We start from the raw sequence: 21,084 nt of genomic DNA, 5'->3' as shown, positions 1-21,084 counted from the left end.
ACTATCTGCCATCTTGAAACAACACAAAAACCCCGAACGACTCAAAATTTCCATTACTTATCATGCTGATGAAGGTAGGTCTAATTGAAACCGGCGCTCAGTTTGTACTGTTCTTCCGCACCACTGGCCCCAAAAAGGCCCCCGCAATCTTGTTGCAACCAATGTGGCTCACATTGGGGCCATGTGCACTGAACGTGTTAGGATGCGAATAAAAATATTATAGTCTAATTACCAAATCAATAAACTGAATGAGTGTTGTAGTGAATTCCTAAAGTCATTTCCGTTTTGGTGAGATAAATCTCTGGTGTATTCTCAGATTCGATTTTATTTGACAAAAGCTTTTTGCTTTTGTTGATAGATGGTGCAAGAGTCGAATTCAGTCACATTTTATTTTTATATTTCCTACTAGTTACACAACATCATAATCATGCCTCAGCCATCGTATTCATCAGATATGGCCCCCTGCGACTTTTTCCTGTTTCCAAGATTGAAAAAACCCATGAAAGGACAACGTTTTGCAAAGATTGAGGAGATAAGAATTCAAATTTCTGAGAAAGCTCATGGACATACCAAAAAGTGTATATCAGAACTGCTTTGACACCCTGGCACAAGTGTATTATATGTGAGGATGACTACTTTGAAGGGGACAAAATAGAAATGGATGAATAAATAAAAATATTTTTTGAGAAAAATGAAGATTTACCTCTTTTTTTTTGAACAGATAGCGAATATATAGCGAAATATTGAATTCTTGTGTATTCTCCCCAATTTCGGTGTTCAGAGTCTAAAGTCCGTTGTAGTGTTCTTAGCGATATACGTGATAGAAAATTTACTCTTATTAGTATATTATCAACATCTTTATCAAGAAATTACTAGGTTATATACGTGTTTTTTTAAATTTGAAATGTAAAAATATCCGAGAGATTACATCAGGTTTTTATTCATCTTTGTGGGGGTGGTTATGAACATTAACAGCATTTGACAAGTAGGAAATCTAATATTATCTTGCAATCAACGTAAAAAAAAGCATTATTGTAAAATAAGTGTATGAAAAAGAAAATGTTTCAATTTGAGGAAACGACTATTGATATCAAGTCTCTTTACCTGGGAGTCGGAGACCAGTCTTTCGGAGTTCGGGCTAGATGTTCGGTAACGAACCATGTCAATTTCGGCCAGCCTTTGAACTGTATCACTTCTCCGGATGTTGTTTTCGGCAGGCCCTTCAAACACGCTTCTGAAGTAAGTGCCACTTGTACAGCACAACTGCCCAGAAGGAATCCGATCTGTAAGGATCCGGCATCTCTTCTAGTGATCGGTACTTCGATGGGCACAGGAACGATGCCTGCTTGCAAGCAGCCATAGAAAGCGCAGAGGAAGTTTATCGGATCGTTATTTGGATAGACTAGGGCTACACGGTCACCGGATTTTAAACTAGTATCACCATTTTTGCTAAAGGATTTGGTCAGAAGTGCGTATGCTATTTTGTGCGAGCGACTAAGAAGTTTACCTGTAACATGAAATAAATACTATAGATATTAGCAGCACATATGATGATTCAGTTACTGATATAAGGCTTTCTGAACAATATTGTATATTTCTGTCATAGTTCATTATTGCGGGAAAAAAGATTTTGACTTTTTACTTCTTCATCTTTACAAAAATGTGGGAAACTATCAAAAGAATATGAAAATCGATGTAAAGAAAAATTTTTTCCTATTCAGTTTGTACTCCTTGAATTATTTATGTAATTAAATCAGATATCATTTATGGTAGGCTACCCAATATATGTAGAATATGAAAACCATTTCTGAATGTAACAAAAAAATATTCATAAAAAAAAATTACAATGAAAGTAATAAACCCTTTGTGGAAATTTTTTAAGTTCTATAACATCCCTTATTTGTTAGTATAACCTCAAGCCATCTCTTAGAAAGTACAATATGTAAGTCTTTGAAATTTTGAGGCAATGTAGTGAAAAATTTCTTGAATGTTGATGTTTTTTTAAATTTCAAAATACTTAATGAATATTTACTTTGTGTTGTATAGTTATGAACAACTGATTTATGTCTCATTATATTCCAGATAGAATAGTACATCATATATAATATGCTCCTCAACTATAACTTTTTTGTCTCTCCTAATATCAGTATCTATTTTGATGGTAACATGATTTGTATTGAGTGGCTCTAAATTATTTCTTGTAGCATTTCCAATTTTACAGATAAGTATCCCAATTTTGGAAATTCAAATGGAATAAACACCAAGCTTTTTATACATTTTTGGATTGAAGAAAACTGAATACTTTTTGTTTGAAAAAAATATTGAGTCTAAGAGCAACACAGAGAACATTTGCTTTGCTCAAAGGATCTGTTGGAAATCATTTCAGTACCTCTGCAGCTAAATTAATAGTTAATGTGTAATTTTATGACACAATTTATAGAAGTTGCCCCTTGTTTTGATGAAACTGTTTATATGATTCATAATTTACAAGACATAAGCACAAGTATAATGTTAAGTATTCTTTGAAGATACCTCTAAGCCACAATACCCCGGAATTTCAATAGAACTGACTGATCCAATATTGGATTATCCAATATTGACAAACAAGTACATATGTATCATTCACTGCATATCTTCTTGAAACTTTATTTTTGTATATACAATAGCTCCTTTTTCTTATAAAGCCTTCCCGTTATCTTACTTCTTGTATTAAAATTCTGTATTTATCAATATGCTGTTGGGACTTGTCTTACTAATGTCTGCTAATCATTCTATTTTACTTCAAGAAGGATGCTGTCTGAGATATGTTTTTTTGGTTTCCTTTTTATAGTTTTATTGCTTTCATTAAATTTAGGATCCTTGTATGTAGTTGTTATTTTGATTCTATTCCAACTTCCACCACCCAACCTTGTCGAAGTTGTCGAGTTTAATCACCTTTTTAAACTAAGATTTGCTAATTCCAATAACTTTATATAACTGCTGGTGAATTTGCTGTAATGACCTAAAAAACATGTTCTTTTCTTCAGTGAATAAACATTAGATAGAAGCTCTGAAATCTCTCGCAAAAAAGGCTAGTTAGCATATATCAAATTTTGCTACTCTTGCCTTTTGCTACTCTTAATAGCAATTATACCCTTAGACTTCCCATCCCAACTTCGAATTTAATTAAGGATTCCATATACTATAATGGTGGTAAATTGTTCAATCATTTACCATTAGAAATGAGATCTGCAAATTTAAGCAATATTCATTTCAAAAAGGCGGTGAAGGACCTACTTGTTGATAGACCCTATTATAGTTTGGAAGAGTATTTGAGCGAATCCTTTCAATAATATATTAGCAATTTATTCTTTGTACTATCACTTTATACATAGTGGTATTTTATCTATACATTTTGAGAACTTTTTTTATATTTACATTTATACTTTTTTATATCTACATTTATACTTTTTCAGTACTTTTTCTATATTAACATTGTATTTCTCGGACTTTGTCATTAAGATGCAAATCTTCGGACAATAAAGTATATTTTGATTTGATTTGATAGGCGGGAGCCAGACGGGGCTCAGCGTGTTATCGAGTGAGTTTCATGTCATAGAGACGTATCTTTTCAATTAATAATATAAAGAAATAATAATAAAGAAATAAAGAGTACAATATGAGATTAATTCTTCTCCTTAACCTGAAAATTTAAAGTAGTTGTTTGTTAGGTAATGTTTTAATGTATGTTTATAAATCAACAATCCCACAAATTATTCATTAATAATATATATGTACTAGCTTTATGTCCTTGCATAAATATTTCTGAGACTAGACGAACAGAAAAATATGTTTTATTCCAGAAAGTCCCCTTATGAATTAATTCAATAATTGATTTATTTTCTAAGAAAAATACAATATTCATACTAGGAAAAATAATAACAAAAAATAAATTGTTTCCGAATCTAAACGATACGGAAATTCTGCACTATGCAAGGAAGGGTTGCAAACTCAATTATTTAGAATCCTTGAAAATTCACAAGCATAAACATTGCGGGTGCAACCTGTTAAATGACCAAATCGATTTAATTTACTCTCCGGTTTTTAAATTGGCACATGCGCATTGTGAACTGTAAATTCAGGTACTCAATCAAGTACCTGTATGGTATATATTAGCGAATGTAATGAATCATTCTTAGTTTATTGTTTAAGTTTGAAAATGTCCATGTAGGACGAAACTGCAGTAAAGTTACTTACAAATAAAAGTGGTAAAAAACATAGAAATCTTCGTTTCTCTTTTCATATTAACAAAAAAATTAAAATGCTCAAAGAAATCAAGAATGTATTAGCTAGGAAATGTGAATTACACTATTTAGGGGCTTTTCATGATAAATCCTCCATTGTTAAACCCTGCAAGTTGAAAACGTCAAATTCGAGTTTATTCATTGGGATATTATAAACAGTAAGAGGTAAGAGATAGATAGTATGTTGAATTGTGGCAAAGTTGTCTATTTTCAGGAACTACTGAATGATATCAAAGAACTGACCTGACTTCTTTGATTACAACAATATAAGGAAAAAAACTAAAGATTTCAGAATTCTATTTTTTGAAGGATTAAATAACGCGGAGGCCAAAATTAACGCTGTCTCTACATGCCATAGCTCATCAGTAGTGATGGGCTAACGTGGGATGACACCAATGAAAGTTGCTGACACAGCTGATCGTAATGAAGATAAAGCAAAAAACAGAATAAAGACAATTTCATTTTTTATCGTTTACCTCCGGAACCAAAGAGGCTCGATTCGACTTTTCTATATCATTCAATAGTGCTCAAAAACAAGAAACTTTGCCACATTTAACATATTCTCTACCTCTCAACCATCAACTAGATCCCCACATACTCGTATATTATTTGAACTGTAGCACAAACAATAGGCTGTGGAATTATGACGGATATATCGACTTTATTTGTTAAAATTCTCTCGATTCTGAACCACAATTTATTTTAGAGGAATTTTCAATATGTTCTATTAATTTTAATGAAACCAGTTTTTTTTGAGTCAACAGTCGAGAAAACAAATGAAAACAACTAGTTTCAACTGTAATTTTACAATTGTATTTCTGAATAATCTTGTCATATCTTTAGGTACCTCAATCAAAAATGAAGTCCTCGAAATATCTGAACCATACCAGTGTAACTTACCATAAGTTAATGTTACTGTTAATTTTCCATTGGGATCTAAAACAGTTGCTACTGGTGCTTTGAAAGTTGCATTCCCATATCTAGTGATAGCTGCCTCTAAACTCCTGGGAAGCCCAGAAGGCACAACCAGTTGTTCACCAACTGCTGGGCTCATTGAGCTTCCTGAAATATAAAAAAACATTAGAATAAGGACGAAAAATACTTAAAAAGTAGTACCGTACCTGTGATTACTATATAAATACCAAATTTTGAACAACCCAATATTGGTACTTGTCAGATAATAAAACAAGATGATTTTGCTTGTCCATATAAAACTGATCTGAATAGAAATCAGTGCAATTATTCATGTTTAGAATTCTAAGAATGATAATATGTCTCTTCCGAATGATGGTTTATCATGATTTACTCGGAATTTCCTGTAGGTTTTGCTCATTTAGAAACCACCGATATTCATGAGATAATATTCTTGGTCGCATTGGCGTGTTCAAAATGAATTTTTTTGGGAGAGGTGACAGATTGACAGATTTATCGTTTTTCAGAAATTGGAACCAATATCAAGTGAGTCAAATTCAACTAAAAGTTCTAAAGTGATTAGAGATAAAACTACGAAAGTAATCATTTTGGAGATATACGAGAAATATGGTGTATGGAATATATAAAAAAACATTTTCACTTTAGCAGAATATGATAGAAATTGAGTATCTAATTTTTTTGGTGATCAACGTTCAGTTATTGACAGTTCTTCAACATTATTTTGTATGATAATTATTTTGTCATAATTTAGCCTCAAGTGTCATCACTATATAATATAGTATAAAACAATGTCTGTCTGAACACAATATACTTGAAAACTTCTGAACATATTTTCATACGATTTTCACTAATGATCGGATTCTATGGAAAGTTTAAAATGAAAAATTTGATAATGTTTTGTATGAATACGTTGTAATACGATGATGTTATCCGTGATAAGAAGTCAGGGCGGTGGTGTTATCCGGAAAGATTTCATTGTAAAACACAGCCTAAGAGACATTAAAAAACAATTCACTACATATCATCTTTTTTCCATAGGTCTTTAAGGAATCCTTGATGGCATATGCCCATCTTTCAAGAATAGCTTTCTAGGCCTATTTCAATATTCAAAATATCGTTCACATGTAATGTGGTGATTGGAAAGCAATATTGATTCTTATTAAAATGAATAAATGTGTGTCTTTAGCATTTCATGCACAATTTGTTAGAAAAAATAAATTAAAGTGGCCTCACAAACCGATGCTACACATGTTATAACGAAAGGTTTAGAACTGAACGCATTTTTATTTCGCTGCTATTACCTTCAATGACTTAAGTTTGCTGCAGAAAAGTGGTACTTTAGTTTGTTTAGTTTTGTTTGACTAGTTTCTCGATCAAATTAGTGATATTGGTCGCAGATTTGTTTCTGTCACCCCCTTTATTTAATTGTATGACTACTGATGTTTTCAGGTACAAAGGAAAATACTCGAGAAATATTAATCAAACGTGAGTTTTGAAAAATGTTCATCAAGATATTATTTCGGAAAGTTTTTGTTTGTAATTACTTTTATTCATACATTATGAAAACGCCTGAAGAAGTGTTCATAATGCATAATATAGTGAAACTAGTGTTGTGTTTTGTGAACTGTTCAGTGAAAATCTCAATAAAAAATTCAATGTTGTTCAATGTAAAAAACTGTATAATTTTTCAGTGTATTTTGCCTTATATTCCTTTGGGTAGTGGCCTAAAAACAATTCTTTAATAGGTTTTAAGGGATATACATGGATGAATACTAAATTTTCAAAGTCATGTTTAGACAGCTAGGATCAAGGATCGTTATGCACTGTTATAGTTGCAAACAAGCTTGGTACAGCAACAGCAACAAAGTACCATGCCTTGATCGAATCTCATATTCGTTATGGAGTTGCTTTCTGGGGAGTTAGTAACCAAGAATCTTCAACCTAATCTTTGTTCTACAAAAGCTAGATATTCGTTATCTTTTTAAAGTAGGACCAAGGGTATCTGGTGAATAATTATTTGAGGCTCATAAGTTTTACCTCCACCAACTTTATCAATTTTCGAAACAGTCTGTTTAGTATTAAAAAACCAATCAATATACAACAAGATCACTGTTGAAGAAATGGCATAAAACTACCGATTCCATAAACGAATTTAATCAAATAGTCATGCATTTATAGGGCTGCTAAAATAGATAATCATCTGCCTACATAAATTAAACACTCTGAAACTTATACTATGTTCGGAAAAAATCTGAAAAGTTATCTTGTGACAGTGTTTATTAGCTGACTCATCACATCAGTGTTTATTATTGTCATGTTGTGTTTTATTTATATTATAATCTACTAGATTAATATTTACTGTTATTGTTATATATTTTGAACCTATATCTTATGAATCACAGTATAACAAGGCATATGCACATTTATGCTTTGTCATTAAGATTTTCATTCTTCAGAAAATAAAGTATATTTTGAATTTGAAAAAAAGTGTTACTTGAAAACTGTATGATCACGCCTGAAGAAGCGTTTATATTGTGTGTTTAGGTTTTGCAATTTAGTGAAAATTAGACGGCAACGGCGGCTTAGACGAAAAAATAAACAAGAAGGAATCAGAAACAAAAAAAAAATGAAAACAGAATTATTAACCAAAATTTCATTGAAAAAATCAACTACCTTCTGGTTTGGGGGCGTTGGGGTCCTTGGGATTGGCTGCTATTTCCAGTTCAATGTCATCGTCCTCGTAGAACTCTGGAAGTGGTCGTCGTTTTGGCCTTTTTAGAGTATTGAGCAGTTGTTGGATTTTGGTCGAAACTTTCCATCGTCCGGTACCAGTGCCGATGGTGTCATCAGAAGTCGAGGAGGCATATCTGTTTACCCTGTCTGCTGCTGCCCTTCTACCTCCCTGACCTTGAACCGTGTTGTGGGTGACGTCTGGAGGTTGCGAATCTGCGAGAGAGATTAGGAGAGGTTATTGAGCAGTTACACAACAGCTGCGTTTTTTGATGAAAGACTGTAGGAATGTGAACAAGACGGCAGATATATGCATGATGAAACTGTAGACTGAGAGACTTAATTTGAGTTAATCTGAGAATCATTTACAACATTTTAACGAACAAAAGTCATTTTTGTAGAGGAAACCAGAGTTTTTATCGCCCTTCTTTGGGTATTTTTACCTTGCACAACCTGAAAAAATATAAAGTTGTAATGGAGAACTAAATGCATGTGTAAAAAGAGTAAACTTTTTTCATAAACTACACCTTACGATTTGATATCCACAAACATTATCTGAGAAATATATCACGACATGTTTCGCTAACACAGTAGCTTCTTCAACAGTGATTTGAATATTCAAATCACTGTTGAGAAATCACATTTCGCTAACACAGTATTCAAATCACTGTTGAAGAAGCTACTGTGTTAGCGAAACATGGCGTGATGTATTCCTCAAATAAAGTTTGTAGCTTCTTCAACAGTGATTTGAATATTCAAATTACTGTTGAAGAAGCTGCAAATTTTATTATATCACATGTTTCGCTAACACAGTAGCTTCTACATCAGTGATTTGAATACTGTTGAAGAAGCTACAAAATTTATTTGAGAAATATATCACGACATGTTTCGCTAACACAGTAGCTTCTTTAACAGTGATTTGAATATTCAAATCGCTGTTAAAGAGAAATATATCACGACATGTTTCGCTAACACAGTAGTACTGTGATTTGAATATTCAAATTGTGATTTGAATATTCAAATCACTGTTGAAGAAGCTACAAACTTTATTTGAGAAATATATCACATGTTTCGCTAATACAGTAGCTTCTTCAACAGTGATTTGAATACTGTGTTAGCGAAACCTGATTTCTCAAATAGAATTTGTAGCTTCTTCAACAGTGATTTGAATATTCAAATTACTGTTGAAGAAGCTACAAACTATATTTGAGAAATATATCACATGTTTCCACAGCAGCTTCTTCAATAGTGATTTGACTACTGTGATTTGAATACTGTGTTTGCGAAACATGATTTCTCAAATAAAATTTGTAGCTTGCAGCTACTGTGTTAGCGAAACATGTCGTGATATCTTTTTCAAATAAAGTTTGTAGATTCTTCAACAGTGAATATTCAAATCACTGTTGAAGAAGCTATTGTGTTAGCAAAACATGTCGTGATATATTTCTCAAGTTTGTAGCTTCTTCAAAAGTGATTTGAATATTCAAATCACACTACTTGGAATATTTTCAGTTCAATGTTGTGTTGGAGTTATATCACATGAATAAAGTCGTTACTTACATGGTCGCAAATTTTGTAGAATCTCGGTAATTTCAGTTATTTCCTGATTTCTTTTGTCGTCGAAATTGTTCGGAGGCGGCAATCGAGGCCTGTGATGCAATGGCGGCGGGGATCCCGTGCTGCTGGTATCGGAAGGGGGTGGTGGGGGAAACATTTGAAGACCGCTTCTGTCTCTCACCTTTTCCCTTTCCGGCGTACTTTCTATTGTTTCCTCGTTAACGATGCTGTCTTCGTCAGAGGATGACTCTGAAAACAAAATCATTTACTGACCAGTACTGTGGGGATTAACGAAAAATATGAAACAACTGTTTGCATATTTGCAAGTGAAACTTGGTTGAAGAATGATTTATTCAATTACTACCACACTAAACTAGAATTGAAAAGTAAATATTGTAGAAAAACTAGGAAACATTGAAGGGTGGCAATATTCATAACTTGAAACCTAAAGCAGTTAATGTACAAAATTATAGTATGAAGATGGATGCACTGTTAAATGATCTATCAACAAAATAACAGAGACAAGCAACTTTTGGTGATTTTAAAATGCATTTTTTATCTAATCGAAATGAAAGAATCCTCCTGATTGATAGTTTATTGTGTATTGATAACACCTGTGTAAAGTATGAACAATTCAAATCTAAAGTTAAAAAAAGACTATACTGGATCACTATGAACAATACCTAAATTTCAAGATCAATGATAACTAAAACAATATTATAGATTCGGGCTAGACCTCTAAGCACAGATGAAATTGGTAAATTCAAATTTATCTTAAGTAAGTAGATTGGACACTTGGTAGGTAGTTACACAGTATGAACCATGACCGGTGGGGGTTCGCCGCGCTGCGCAAACCAAGGGTCTGTGTTAGAGAGAGAAAGTATTCGAAATAAAAATGTAAACAAGTATTAAACGGTATGAATTTTGTGCGCAATAAGGAGGCGGTATTTATGACCGGCCATGGTTCATTCTGTGTATAACTATATACAGGGTGTTTCAAATTCGATCCTCACCATTGGCATCTCGGAAACTATGAGAGATACGAAGATGGTTAAATTGGAGCAAAGTTGCGCATTTACCTGACTAACAATATTCCGTTGAGAAAGTTCTGAAATTCCGAGCATATCCGGAGATATCCGAAAAAAAACAAAAATTTCGAAAAACAGTTTTTACTTTTTTCTGGCTTTATTTTTCGAAAGATTCGAAAATAAATTGCACTTCCACGGTGTCACTTTTTCCCTGCTACATAATAGTGTTTTTAGATTTGCTATCCGACGTTTCGTCTTCCGGCCACCATCATCAACTTTTTTTTTTCTTAGGGGCGCTACATCGAATTCTTTCTGTTTTGAATATAACCAAATTTTACATATTCAAGATGTATCATAAGTTATCATTCTTTTTCGAAAAATTGGAGATATTGAAAAAAATATTTCTTATCATAATAGGCTTTGACTTTGATGTTTCTGAATTTGACTTTCAATTTGTTACACTCAATGACATTTTGTTATTGTACAAGTCGTTGAATTTTTCAAAAAAAAGAGATATGATACAAATATGATTCACATTAATTCATAGAATAAATTGAGGATGTATAGTTGCGAGACGAGATATTTTAGTATAATTCGACGTATCCTCGTTGTTTCAAAGTGTCCCTATACCAGAAACTAATGAATATTTGAGGGATCTTCTGAGGGTTAACGGTTTTAGTGGATGAGTAATTGAATACTACACGCAATCAACAAACATCTTCAAGGAACCTAATTGCTTCCAGTTCAACAACTGCATGTCAACTGCAAACTCACTGCTCCTCTTTATAGCATGAGCATATAGTTGATGAGCAAAAAGGAAAGAAAGTCTGTGTGTTCTGTTTTTCCGTTAATCAGCTGTCGCCCCCATACGAACTACAACTCTCAGAAGTTGAGAAACTTGTGCGAGCTAAGGACTAACGATAATAATAATAGCTTTATTGTCCAACAGTTACCCATTTACAGGACAATATAAAATTTTAATCACAATACTTAACTATAAACGAAAAATAAAATGAACAAAAAAGAAAAACTAATTCTAATTACCTACTTCAAGTACATGTTAGCAAATCTAATAATGTTATGAAGGTTAGTGAAGAATAAATCACCATGGGCACAAATGCTATTGAAATTTGTGCACATAACATATATTGGGGAATTGAGCATAATGTTAGTTCTTGCTCTGAGAGGTCTGAAAATGGATTGAAATCGTGAAGCTGGCCATGGTACATTGAAGTTCATTTGTTCAAGAATTTTAGGACAGTCAACTCTCTCATTCACTAACTTGAATAAAAATATGACGACGCACAATTTCTGCGATGCTCTAAACTAAAAAGTTCCAAACGTTTATATATGACATCATTACTGATACCTCTAACGAGGTCATACCTTTTAACGTGTGATTCCTAACACGGTAGAAGTAGAAAAGGAGTTTCCGTAACCTGGATCCGATATGAATATGATATATTTGAGACTTTTGACACAATGAAATCTAAAGTAGAGGACTTTGTTTAAACTCTTAACAACAGATCAGTTTACTTAATATCCAGAAGACGTAACTGGTTTTCTTAAAACAAAACACAAGTACTGAAGGAAAAGCCTTAAGGCGCTTCAAGAGGGGAAGTAGCGGAAGTAGCGATTCACGTTGGATTTGAATCGCTGGAGATTATATTCATTTGGAAAAACGTTTTCAGGAAGTTCATTTCACATAAATGCATTTCTCCAAACGATAGAGTTCTCGAACGGTGAGTTCGTGGTGTACTGGTTTGAACCTCAAAACGATGAGCAGTCACAGCCTGTCGCGTATTTCTGATATGTACCGCTCTTGGTGGAATCAAATATGCCAAGTCACTTGAACACCTCCCGTGAAAGAGAGACAAATCTCCAACTTTTCTTCGATGTTCCAGGCTATCAAGGTTGCACGTGATGTTCGTGTCTCCAATCCGGCGGATGGCTTTTTTCTGGATGGAATCCAGCAGCTTCAGGGTGTGCTTAGAGGCGGAGCTCCATATATGAGAACAATACTCCAAAGAAGGTCTGATCTGAGCTTTATTAAATTATTTCTGGGATTAAATGTTGATAACCATCTCAATTGGAAATCTCACTGTGAGGATCTTGTTTCCAAACTCCACACAGTTGCCTTTCAATTTAGGAATATAAAAGAAATTCTGAATCCTGATCAGTTGTTGCAGTTCTATTATGCACAGGTAGAAAGTAGACTACGATATGGCTTGACCTTCTGGGCAACATCAACTTCATCGTTTTGTGTTTTTATAGCACAAAAACGTATTATACGTTCAATGTTGGGTTTGAGCTCTCGAACCTCCTGCAGAAATGCATTCAAAGACCTGGAGATATTAACCTCACCCTCACTTTATATTTTAGAATTGTGTATATGTATGTATAAGAAAAAAGAGACATTCCCCCAGATTGATTCTAAACATGGGTATAACACTAGACACAAAAATAACTTTATAGTGCCTTTAACAAAACTTAGAATAACTCAAAATGCCCAGGGCTCCAGAAATATTTAATTCGATCCCGAAAAACATAAAAAACCTCAATTTTAATTTTCAAACGAAATCTGAAAGATTTTCTAGTGCCAAATTGCTTTTACTCCATAGAACAGTTTTTAGAACATCACTTCTAAGGGAATATATATATATATATATATATATATATATATATATATATATATATATATATATATATATACATATATATTTTTTTTTGTCATCTATTTATGTACTTATTTGCTTTTGATTATCTGTTATATGTAACCGTTTGTATGTTTTTTATGCGGTGTTTGCTATTCGTTTGTTGATGGTATATGCACTTTGTATGAAACCCTTCCTTTGACTTTTTCCATACAGCCTGTACTGTCTCAAGGAAATAAAATCATATTATTATTATTATTATAAAGCACCAAACATTGCTGAGGTGTGTATAGTTTTTTGATTTAGAACAGTTCCAAGCTTTTGAGAAGCAGCCTTTTCAATTCCAGCGACATGATTGTGCCAATACATGTTGATGTCCATTATAACCTCCAACAAACTTATCGAAGAAGAAAGCGGAATTGTCTGCCCTGATATTATTATATCCGGTTCGAAGACATTTATCTTTTTGGAGAAAACCAATGACTGGGTTTTTGTGGCATTGAATTAAACCTGGTTACTTTCGCCCCAATTGGAAATTACTTCTAGATCCTCATCAAGATATGTAACCTCCTGCTGCCGGTGAAGATGTGCATCCGCAGCTGATGTTTGGTTTTTTTCAATAAGTCCTTGATATACAATAAACAACAGGTTTGGAGACAATATGGATCCCTGGGGAACACCAGCGTTGATGGTAAAAGTATTCGAGAGATATCTATCGTCGGCCACTTGCAGGGAACGTTCTTTAAGGAAGCTGGTGAAACGCTAATCGGGAAAATATTGCAGTTCTGGTATTTGCAAAAAATTATTTATTTTGAACAGATATTGAAAACAATGAAGAGTTACCATTCTTGGATGTCTTAGTAATTAAATTTTTTCATAAACTGCACCCCACGATTTGGTCTTCACAAACTTCATTTTCAGAAATATATCATGACATGTTTCGCTATCACAGTAACTTTTTCGTATCTACGATATATTTTTGAAATTAAAGTTTGTCAAGCATTTGATGTTTACAGGAAGAATACTAAGTACTTTCAGATATATTCCTAATAGCTCATACCGTTGTCCACAACACAAAATGACAGGACTGAACTTTCTTGTCTATAGGCTTGTTACGTTCCCCTTGATCAATGAAAGATATGATATCAAGAAAAATGTTGCTGAAAGCAACGGATCTCCTTCAATTATAGCAGTTAAGTTAATAAGGAACCATGAATGAATTTAGGGTGAATCTCCTTGAATGATCAACTTTTCGAATAGGCATTGATTCAAAGTTCATTGTCCGTTCGCATGAACTAAAGTACCTTAACGGATTATATCGAATTTTTGAAAAGTTGAAACGTGAAAGTAGCCTTCAAAACTTTTAGGTTACTTCAACAATTATTAGGTATAGTCGAAGTAAACGATATTGTGTACATTTAAAGGTGGCGGCACTCTCAAAGGCCAAACGAACCAATGCATAGAAATGAACCGGCAGCGAACTAGTCCACGAGTAGTGTAGACTTGACGTTTCGTATTGGATAATTTTTACTAACCGAGTTTTTTGATTGGCCGAAGAGTCATAAAATTGAATTTGAAGTCATGTTACGGTAACGAATAGAAATCGGGAATGCGGGGATAGTTATCGTCGTCGTGTTCAGTTCAGGCACTGATCGCGATTTGAGTGTTGAAATTCGATATTGGTGCAGTTATAATTACTTACAATTTTTGTAATCTGTTCAAAATGTGGCATCCTTGGACAATTACTAATAGTAATAACGAGTGTGTGAACAACGCAGACTTTCTCCAGTGTAGTGATTCCACCAGCGATGGTGAACAATGCGGAAAAGAGATAACCAGTGAATAAGATTCCGATGCATTTGAATATTGAAACACAGAGAGTATGTTTCAATGTATATAAGAATCTACATTTCAAGTTTGGTTTCGAGGGAAACAAACTATTACAAGCAACATCAGATTTGACAGAAATTCCTTTCTCAAATGTACGTAAAATAGTCAAAAACAAACTTTATGAACGCAAGACACGATGTGATACAGAATTACCAAAACCTTTTGAGGTTCATCTAATAAAATCATTGAAAAAAACAATATACGACTGTTACAAAAGCAATGAGATTCCTACAACTGAAATCATAGGGAAGAAATTGAATACTCTGGACATAACGTGAGCTGCTGTGACAAAACTCTTCAGAATTGGATAAAGAAACTAGGATTTAGATTTAAAATAATAAACAAACGTTAAGCAGTTATGGAAAGCAGAAAAATAGTGGAATTGCGTAACAAATACTTAGAACAAATAACTAAATATAGACAAGAACAACGGCAAATTTTCTATTTGGACGAATCTTGGTATGACACTCACGACACAGTTACGAAAGAGTGGACTGATGGTTCGAGAATGTGTATGCCTAACATGCCTGCAAACAAAGAATTGCGACTAATCATTGTGCATTGCGGAGGAAGTAAAGGATGGGTTCAGACTTCTTTGAAATTATGTGGAAAAAATTTGAGGAGTGCAATGTTGACGATCATACGAACATGGAAGCTAATATTTTCGAGGAATGGTTTGAAAACACGATGATCCCAAATTTGGATGCGAATAGTATTATAGTTCTTGACAACGCGTTTTATCATTCGCAACAGCTCATCAATGTACCGAATGAAAATTCGAGGAAAGATGAAATACAAACTTTTTTAATAGATAAAAATTTGTATTTTGAAGATTACTATACTACACCAAAAACCAATTACTTGAAGTTTTACAGACAAAAACATTTGAAAAAGTTATGATGCCCTTGAGCGTATTGCTGAAAAGTATGGACTCATTATACTGAGACTTCCCTTGGGGAACTTGGGGAAAATTGAAACAAAGCATCAGATGTAAAAATAGTTTTCCAAAATTTGATAAGAAGGTAATAGAGCTAATTAAAGAAAAAGTATATATTATTACCGAAGAAGACTGGCAGAAAAAGAATGAAAAAGTAATTTTAGTTGAAAAAGACCATATGGAGATTGGACACTTTCATATTAATGGTGATAATAAATTCATTATTGATATAAATGACGACAGTGATAGTGAAACAGAATATGAAAGAGGAATTATCAGAAGCTTTCGAAGAAAGTTAGTGAAGTGTTTTTGAAACGATCGATTGTATATATATATATATATATATATATATATATATATATATATATATATATATATATATATATTTTTTTTGAATGATGCAACTAATTTTCCTTTATTTTCAGTATTTTAATATTAAATGTAAATCACAAAAAGGATTTGAAAGTATATATATATAAATATATATATTTTAAACAGACATATATATATATATATATATATATATATATATATATATATATATATATATATATATATATATCGGCCAAACTAAACTAGCTAATCAAACACGTTTCAAAAATCACGTAGCAAGGCGTGTTGAGCAAATAAACTATTTGTATTTCGAAATATTAGTCACTTTCGTAACTGCATTCAACAAATATTTCAAATATTTCAATGTAAATATTTCAAAAACAGACTGAAGATCATTTATGAATAAATCAAATAATAGTGCTCCTAGATTATATCCTTGTGGTACTTCAGTGTTGATGTTTCCTAGTAACACCTTTGACATAACCTAACCAGATGAAAAAAATTGTGACATTTCAAAGTATAAACGTGACACCTTGATGTAGTGACTGACCTATTTCATTGTTGAGAATATCTTGAAAATAAATAATAAGTTATTATTTTCTACGGACACTTTTCTTTGGGACAACCTGAGAAAGAAACAACTCAAACGTAATAGCTTCATTTGAAAGTAATGGGATACTGATTAGCGCTTTCGATCTCAAGGATTATAATCGTTTTCAACAGTTACCATTAAAAAACTAATCATACTTAAACTTGACGGTAAACTTTTTCGATATTGGATATCTAATTGGTTATTCCAAATATTTGGCTCACGGCTCATTGAAATAAATAAGATTTTCGAAGTAGTTTCTCGCAAAGTTAAACCGCCAAAGAAAATGAGAATGCTGGAATATTTTGCAAGAAAATGCTTTCTTTGCAGAACTCAAGATAATTATATTTCCAAGAAAAGGGCATGAAACTTTATGGTAATGAAGTTGGATTTTATTTCTGCTGAGATATTCTTGAATTTGTGAGAGATGCAAATTTAAAAACAATATAAATGCAAAACGGAAGTGTTATTAAATTCAAATTTTGCAACGTGATTTTTTACAAAATTATGCTCTGGAGCAGAATTGAACTATTTTCTATAATAAATCGTATATTTGGTAGATAGTAATAGAACCTCTGGCGTAAAATGAACCTAATGAAAACTCATTTTCTTCATCAGAACTAAACCACTATCTCTCTACAAGCGTTTCTCTAACTAAGTTACCATCATCAGGATAGACTAGAATATGATAGTTTTAGTCATCTCCTGATGGAGCTGACTTGCTTAGCGAAACGTCCGTCGACAGACAGTGCTTCAGTTCTGGTAAGGAAAAAGTGTTCATTACCATCACATATATTGACATAAAGGTTTGTATAACTTTGAATAATACATAATTGAAGTGTTGAAGATTCATATTGAGTTTTGACTCGTGGATGATCATTTAACGAAACTAGAAATAACACTTGGGCTGAAAAGTTCCGGGCCTAAGGGAGAAAACGCTTTTTTTAAAAATTGTCTTTACGCATCATTGGTCGGTCGGTAGCCAAGCGGTTCGGCGTGGGTGCTTTGTTCACTCACTCGAATTGACTGCCGTGTTGGTCTGTGGTTCAAGCCCTAGTCTGAACGATCGATCTTCACTTGCTATCTTCCAACCCGTGTTAGGAATCACACGTTAAAAGGTGAGACCTCGTTAATCCTTAACTCGCACAAATTTCGACTTCTGAGGGTTGTCGTTCGTAGGGGTGTGACAGCTGGTTAACGAAAAAGCAGATTTTAAACAGATTTTAAACAGATCAACGTAATCTTCATAAAGAGCCACACAATCATTCCAGCGCTGCTCTAACATTTCAATACCACTTTTGTAGGCGGGTTGGCTGTCCTTGTTCATCTTTCACTGCCTGAACCTCTGTGCATGCTGTTTTCGACGAGTGCATTGCCTTGTGATGTGGAGGTTGAGCAAACCGGCCATCGGATGCCTGCTTCCACGTAGCCCCGCTAGATACGGGAATGACAGAATCACTTGTGGTTCTGTTATTCCCTACCTGAATGGCATCCCAACGATGGCTTACTCCTAAGGTGTGTGTATCCGTGCCAAGAGGATGAAAGACACTGAGCCTAGCAGCTGTCTCTACGGAACCTTCGAGATACCGGGCGCCCTCTTGTCGTAGCATTGCCTTGAGACGGCAATGCGGAGCTCTGCCGTGATTGATATTCTTTCCCTAGTTACTCGTAGAACTTTTATGGACAGAGTAAACCCAAAAATTCTTTCTGACGCTGAGTCTACAGAGAAGATGGATGTCGAGCTTACGACTCCAAGTGACTCTCCTGTAAATTTAGATCAGGAGCGAGAGCTTCTCAACTCTCCAACTCCTGATCCAATAACTGAACCTAAAAGAAAGTTTGGTGGTGCAGCCAGGACATGACCGAGTCGTCTCCTCAAGAGCGGGGTACCTTAAGAAACCGCCTTGCACCAAATTCTTGAGCGGCGTACGCAGAATCTGTCTCAGGTAAAGGAACAAACCTCCCATGAACAGGTTAGCAAACGTTTGCGCTCAAGTGATGATTCACCAAAACCAGACATACAAACTAATCGGCTTCGTTAAGAAGCTGGGTTTATTCGGTCGAGTGTGAATATATGTGAGCCACAATAAACCCTAGCGGATTGCGGTGGAGGATAGAATAGACCCACTCACTTTGGACCTAACCTAACCTAACCACTTTTGTAGCACGATTTATCTTTTGCCTCAAACTAGGCCTCAGTTTCAGCAATAGCCTCTTCATTCGAGCGAAATTTCTTGTTGGTGAGCATTTACTAGAAGTCTGCGAACAGCCAGTAGTGGCTGGGAGCCAAATCTGGCGAATATGGTATATGTAAGGGCAATTCGAAGCCGATTCCATGAACTTTTGCCATTGTTTTCATTGATTTGTGACACTGTGGATTGTCTTGATGAAACAACACAGTTTTTTTTTCAAATGGAGTCGTTTTTTCGCAGTTTCGGCCTTCAACGCTTTGAACGAGGTTCACCAGTTGCTCTCCACTCAGATGACGCTCGTTTTGATTCCGGAGTAAAGTGATAGATCCATGTTTTATCCATTTCCCCATATTGACGCAAAAATTTCGGTTTATGTTTAAACATGGCCAAACGCTGCTCAGAATCATCAAGACGTCCATGTTTTTGGTCAACAGTGAGCTCACGCGGCACCCACTTTGAACAGAACTTTCTCATGGTCAAATGTTAATTCATGTAATATAAAGCCAACACGTTCTGTTGATATCTTTACAATGTCAGCTAACTAACGCAACTTCACTTTTCGATCATTCAAAACGATGTTGTGGATTATTTTATGTTTTCTGGTGTTACTGCCTCATTTGGACGTCCATTGTTTGCTGGTTTGCTGGCCAAACATCGATGCTATGGCTTGTCGGATCGTTTTTGTGTATGGTTCTTCAGCTTTTCGAAAGAACGTTTCTTGCAAAGCCAACACGCTTTTTTGGTATCTTTATAATGTCAACTAACTTACAAAACTTCACCTTTCGATCATTCAAAACGATTTTGTGGATTTTTTATGTTTTCTGGTGTTACTGCCTCATTAGGACGTCCACTGCGCTCTGCAATATCGGTGTCCCTACGACCACGTTTGAAATCAGCATAAATTGTTGTTTCTGATCGATCGGCGCCCTTATAACACTTTTCAAGCCATTCAAAAACTCACTTATGGGTAGAATATCATGAAATTCAACAGCTTTCTTTTTAAGATTAGTACTAATTGAAAAAGCGGTGAATGCATCTGAGTGTTAGGTCCGAGACTCTTCAGCCCATGTAGTATTTTTGAAGAATTGAATAAAATTCAATTCAGAATTGAAGTGGGAAATTGAAATTTTGAGAGATGCAATGCCTACATAGGGATTGAAACAAATATGGTATTTAGTATTTTGGCTATGACATGAAGGGACATAGACGGAAAAATACACTACCGCTCCCCTCTGCTCGAAAGAAACTGTTTTTCCTTGGGATAAAAATGAGGATTAGAATACTTTGCATTGAAAAATCGAAAAAAACATATTTTTTCACTTACCTGAATCGTGATGATCCCTTTCCGGACTCCTGGCCATTACCGATGTTCTCTTCGATGGCATGGGCATCGAAGGTTTGTGCCTATTTTGCAGTGCCTGAGCCAGGGCTTGTTGCACAGCCTCTTGTCGAACCTCTGAGGGAATATAAAATATTATTTTACTTTATTTCACGCATACTCAGTTTCAAATTCTGGAATAACTATTGCTTCAAACTACAATACAGATACAACTAGAGTAGAAAGGAGCTATTCCACAACGTGCGCATTGTTCAAAACAACACTGATAAAAACTGAATAAATAAATATGGGGTCAACAACAAGCAAGTAAATGAACAAGTGGACAGCTGGGAGTAAATACTTTGAAAGTTGTTCAGGTCAAGTCTGTCCAATACCTCAGAATGTGGGTGACTACAAATATACACTAACTTGAATAATGGGAGATATACCCCTCATTCAATAGTTCTATATACCTAATGAAATATTGATGCACTAGAGAACTAGATTCAGTCCTACACATTTTTTGCTGACATATGGTTCTAGACCACGGAGGACAAACAAAAAGTCTCATCATCTGGTCGTCACTACTATTAATGAACTAAAGCGAAAGACAAGAAAATATACCTATTGTCAAACAAAC

The 21,084-nt window shown here is 34.3% G+C and overlaps 1 protein-coding gene across 10 annotated transcripts in view; it reads right to left on the bottom strand.

Moving 5' to 3' along the window:
- DIP2 (disco-interacting protein 2) overlaps window positions 1–21,084 on the bottom strand; it is a 612,353-nt gene that overhangs the window by 28,045 nt on the left and 563,224 nt on the right. For all 10 annotated transcript variants that reach the window (XM_074182728.1, XM_074182721.1, XM_074182722.1 and 7 more), the window contains 5 exons: window positions 20,451–20,582; window positions 9,507–9,752; window positions 7,890–8,162; window positions 5,184–5,345; window positions 1,105–1,507 (listed from right to left, as the gene is read on the bottom strand). In XM_074182728.1, coding sequence (XP_074038829.1) covers window positions 1,105–1,507; window positions 5,184–5,345; window positions 7,890–8,162; window positions 9,507–9,752; window positions 20,451–20,582 — 1,216 coding nt within the window. The remainder of the gene's footprint in view (window positions 1–1,104; window positions 1,508–5,183; window positions 5,346–7,889; window positions 8,163–9,506; window positions 9,753–20,450; window positions 20,583–21,084) is intronic.

Source organism: Leptinotarsa decemlineata, unplaced genomic scaffold (assembly GCF_025532065.1).
Source record: "Leptinotarsa decemlineata unplaced genomic scaffold, Ldec_3_MD MMD2_tig00026328_RagTag_RagTag, whole genome shotgun sequence".
NCBI lineage: Eukaryota > Metazoa > Arthropoda > Insecta > Coleoptera > Chrysomelidae > Leptinotarsa > Leptinotarsa decemlineata.
The sequence above is the reverse complement of the archived record's forward strand: the minus strand, read 5'-3'. Positions and strand labels throughout refer to the sequence as shown.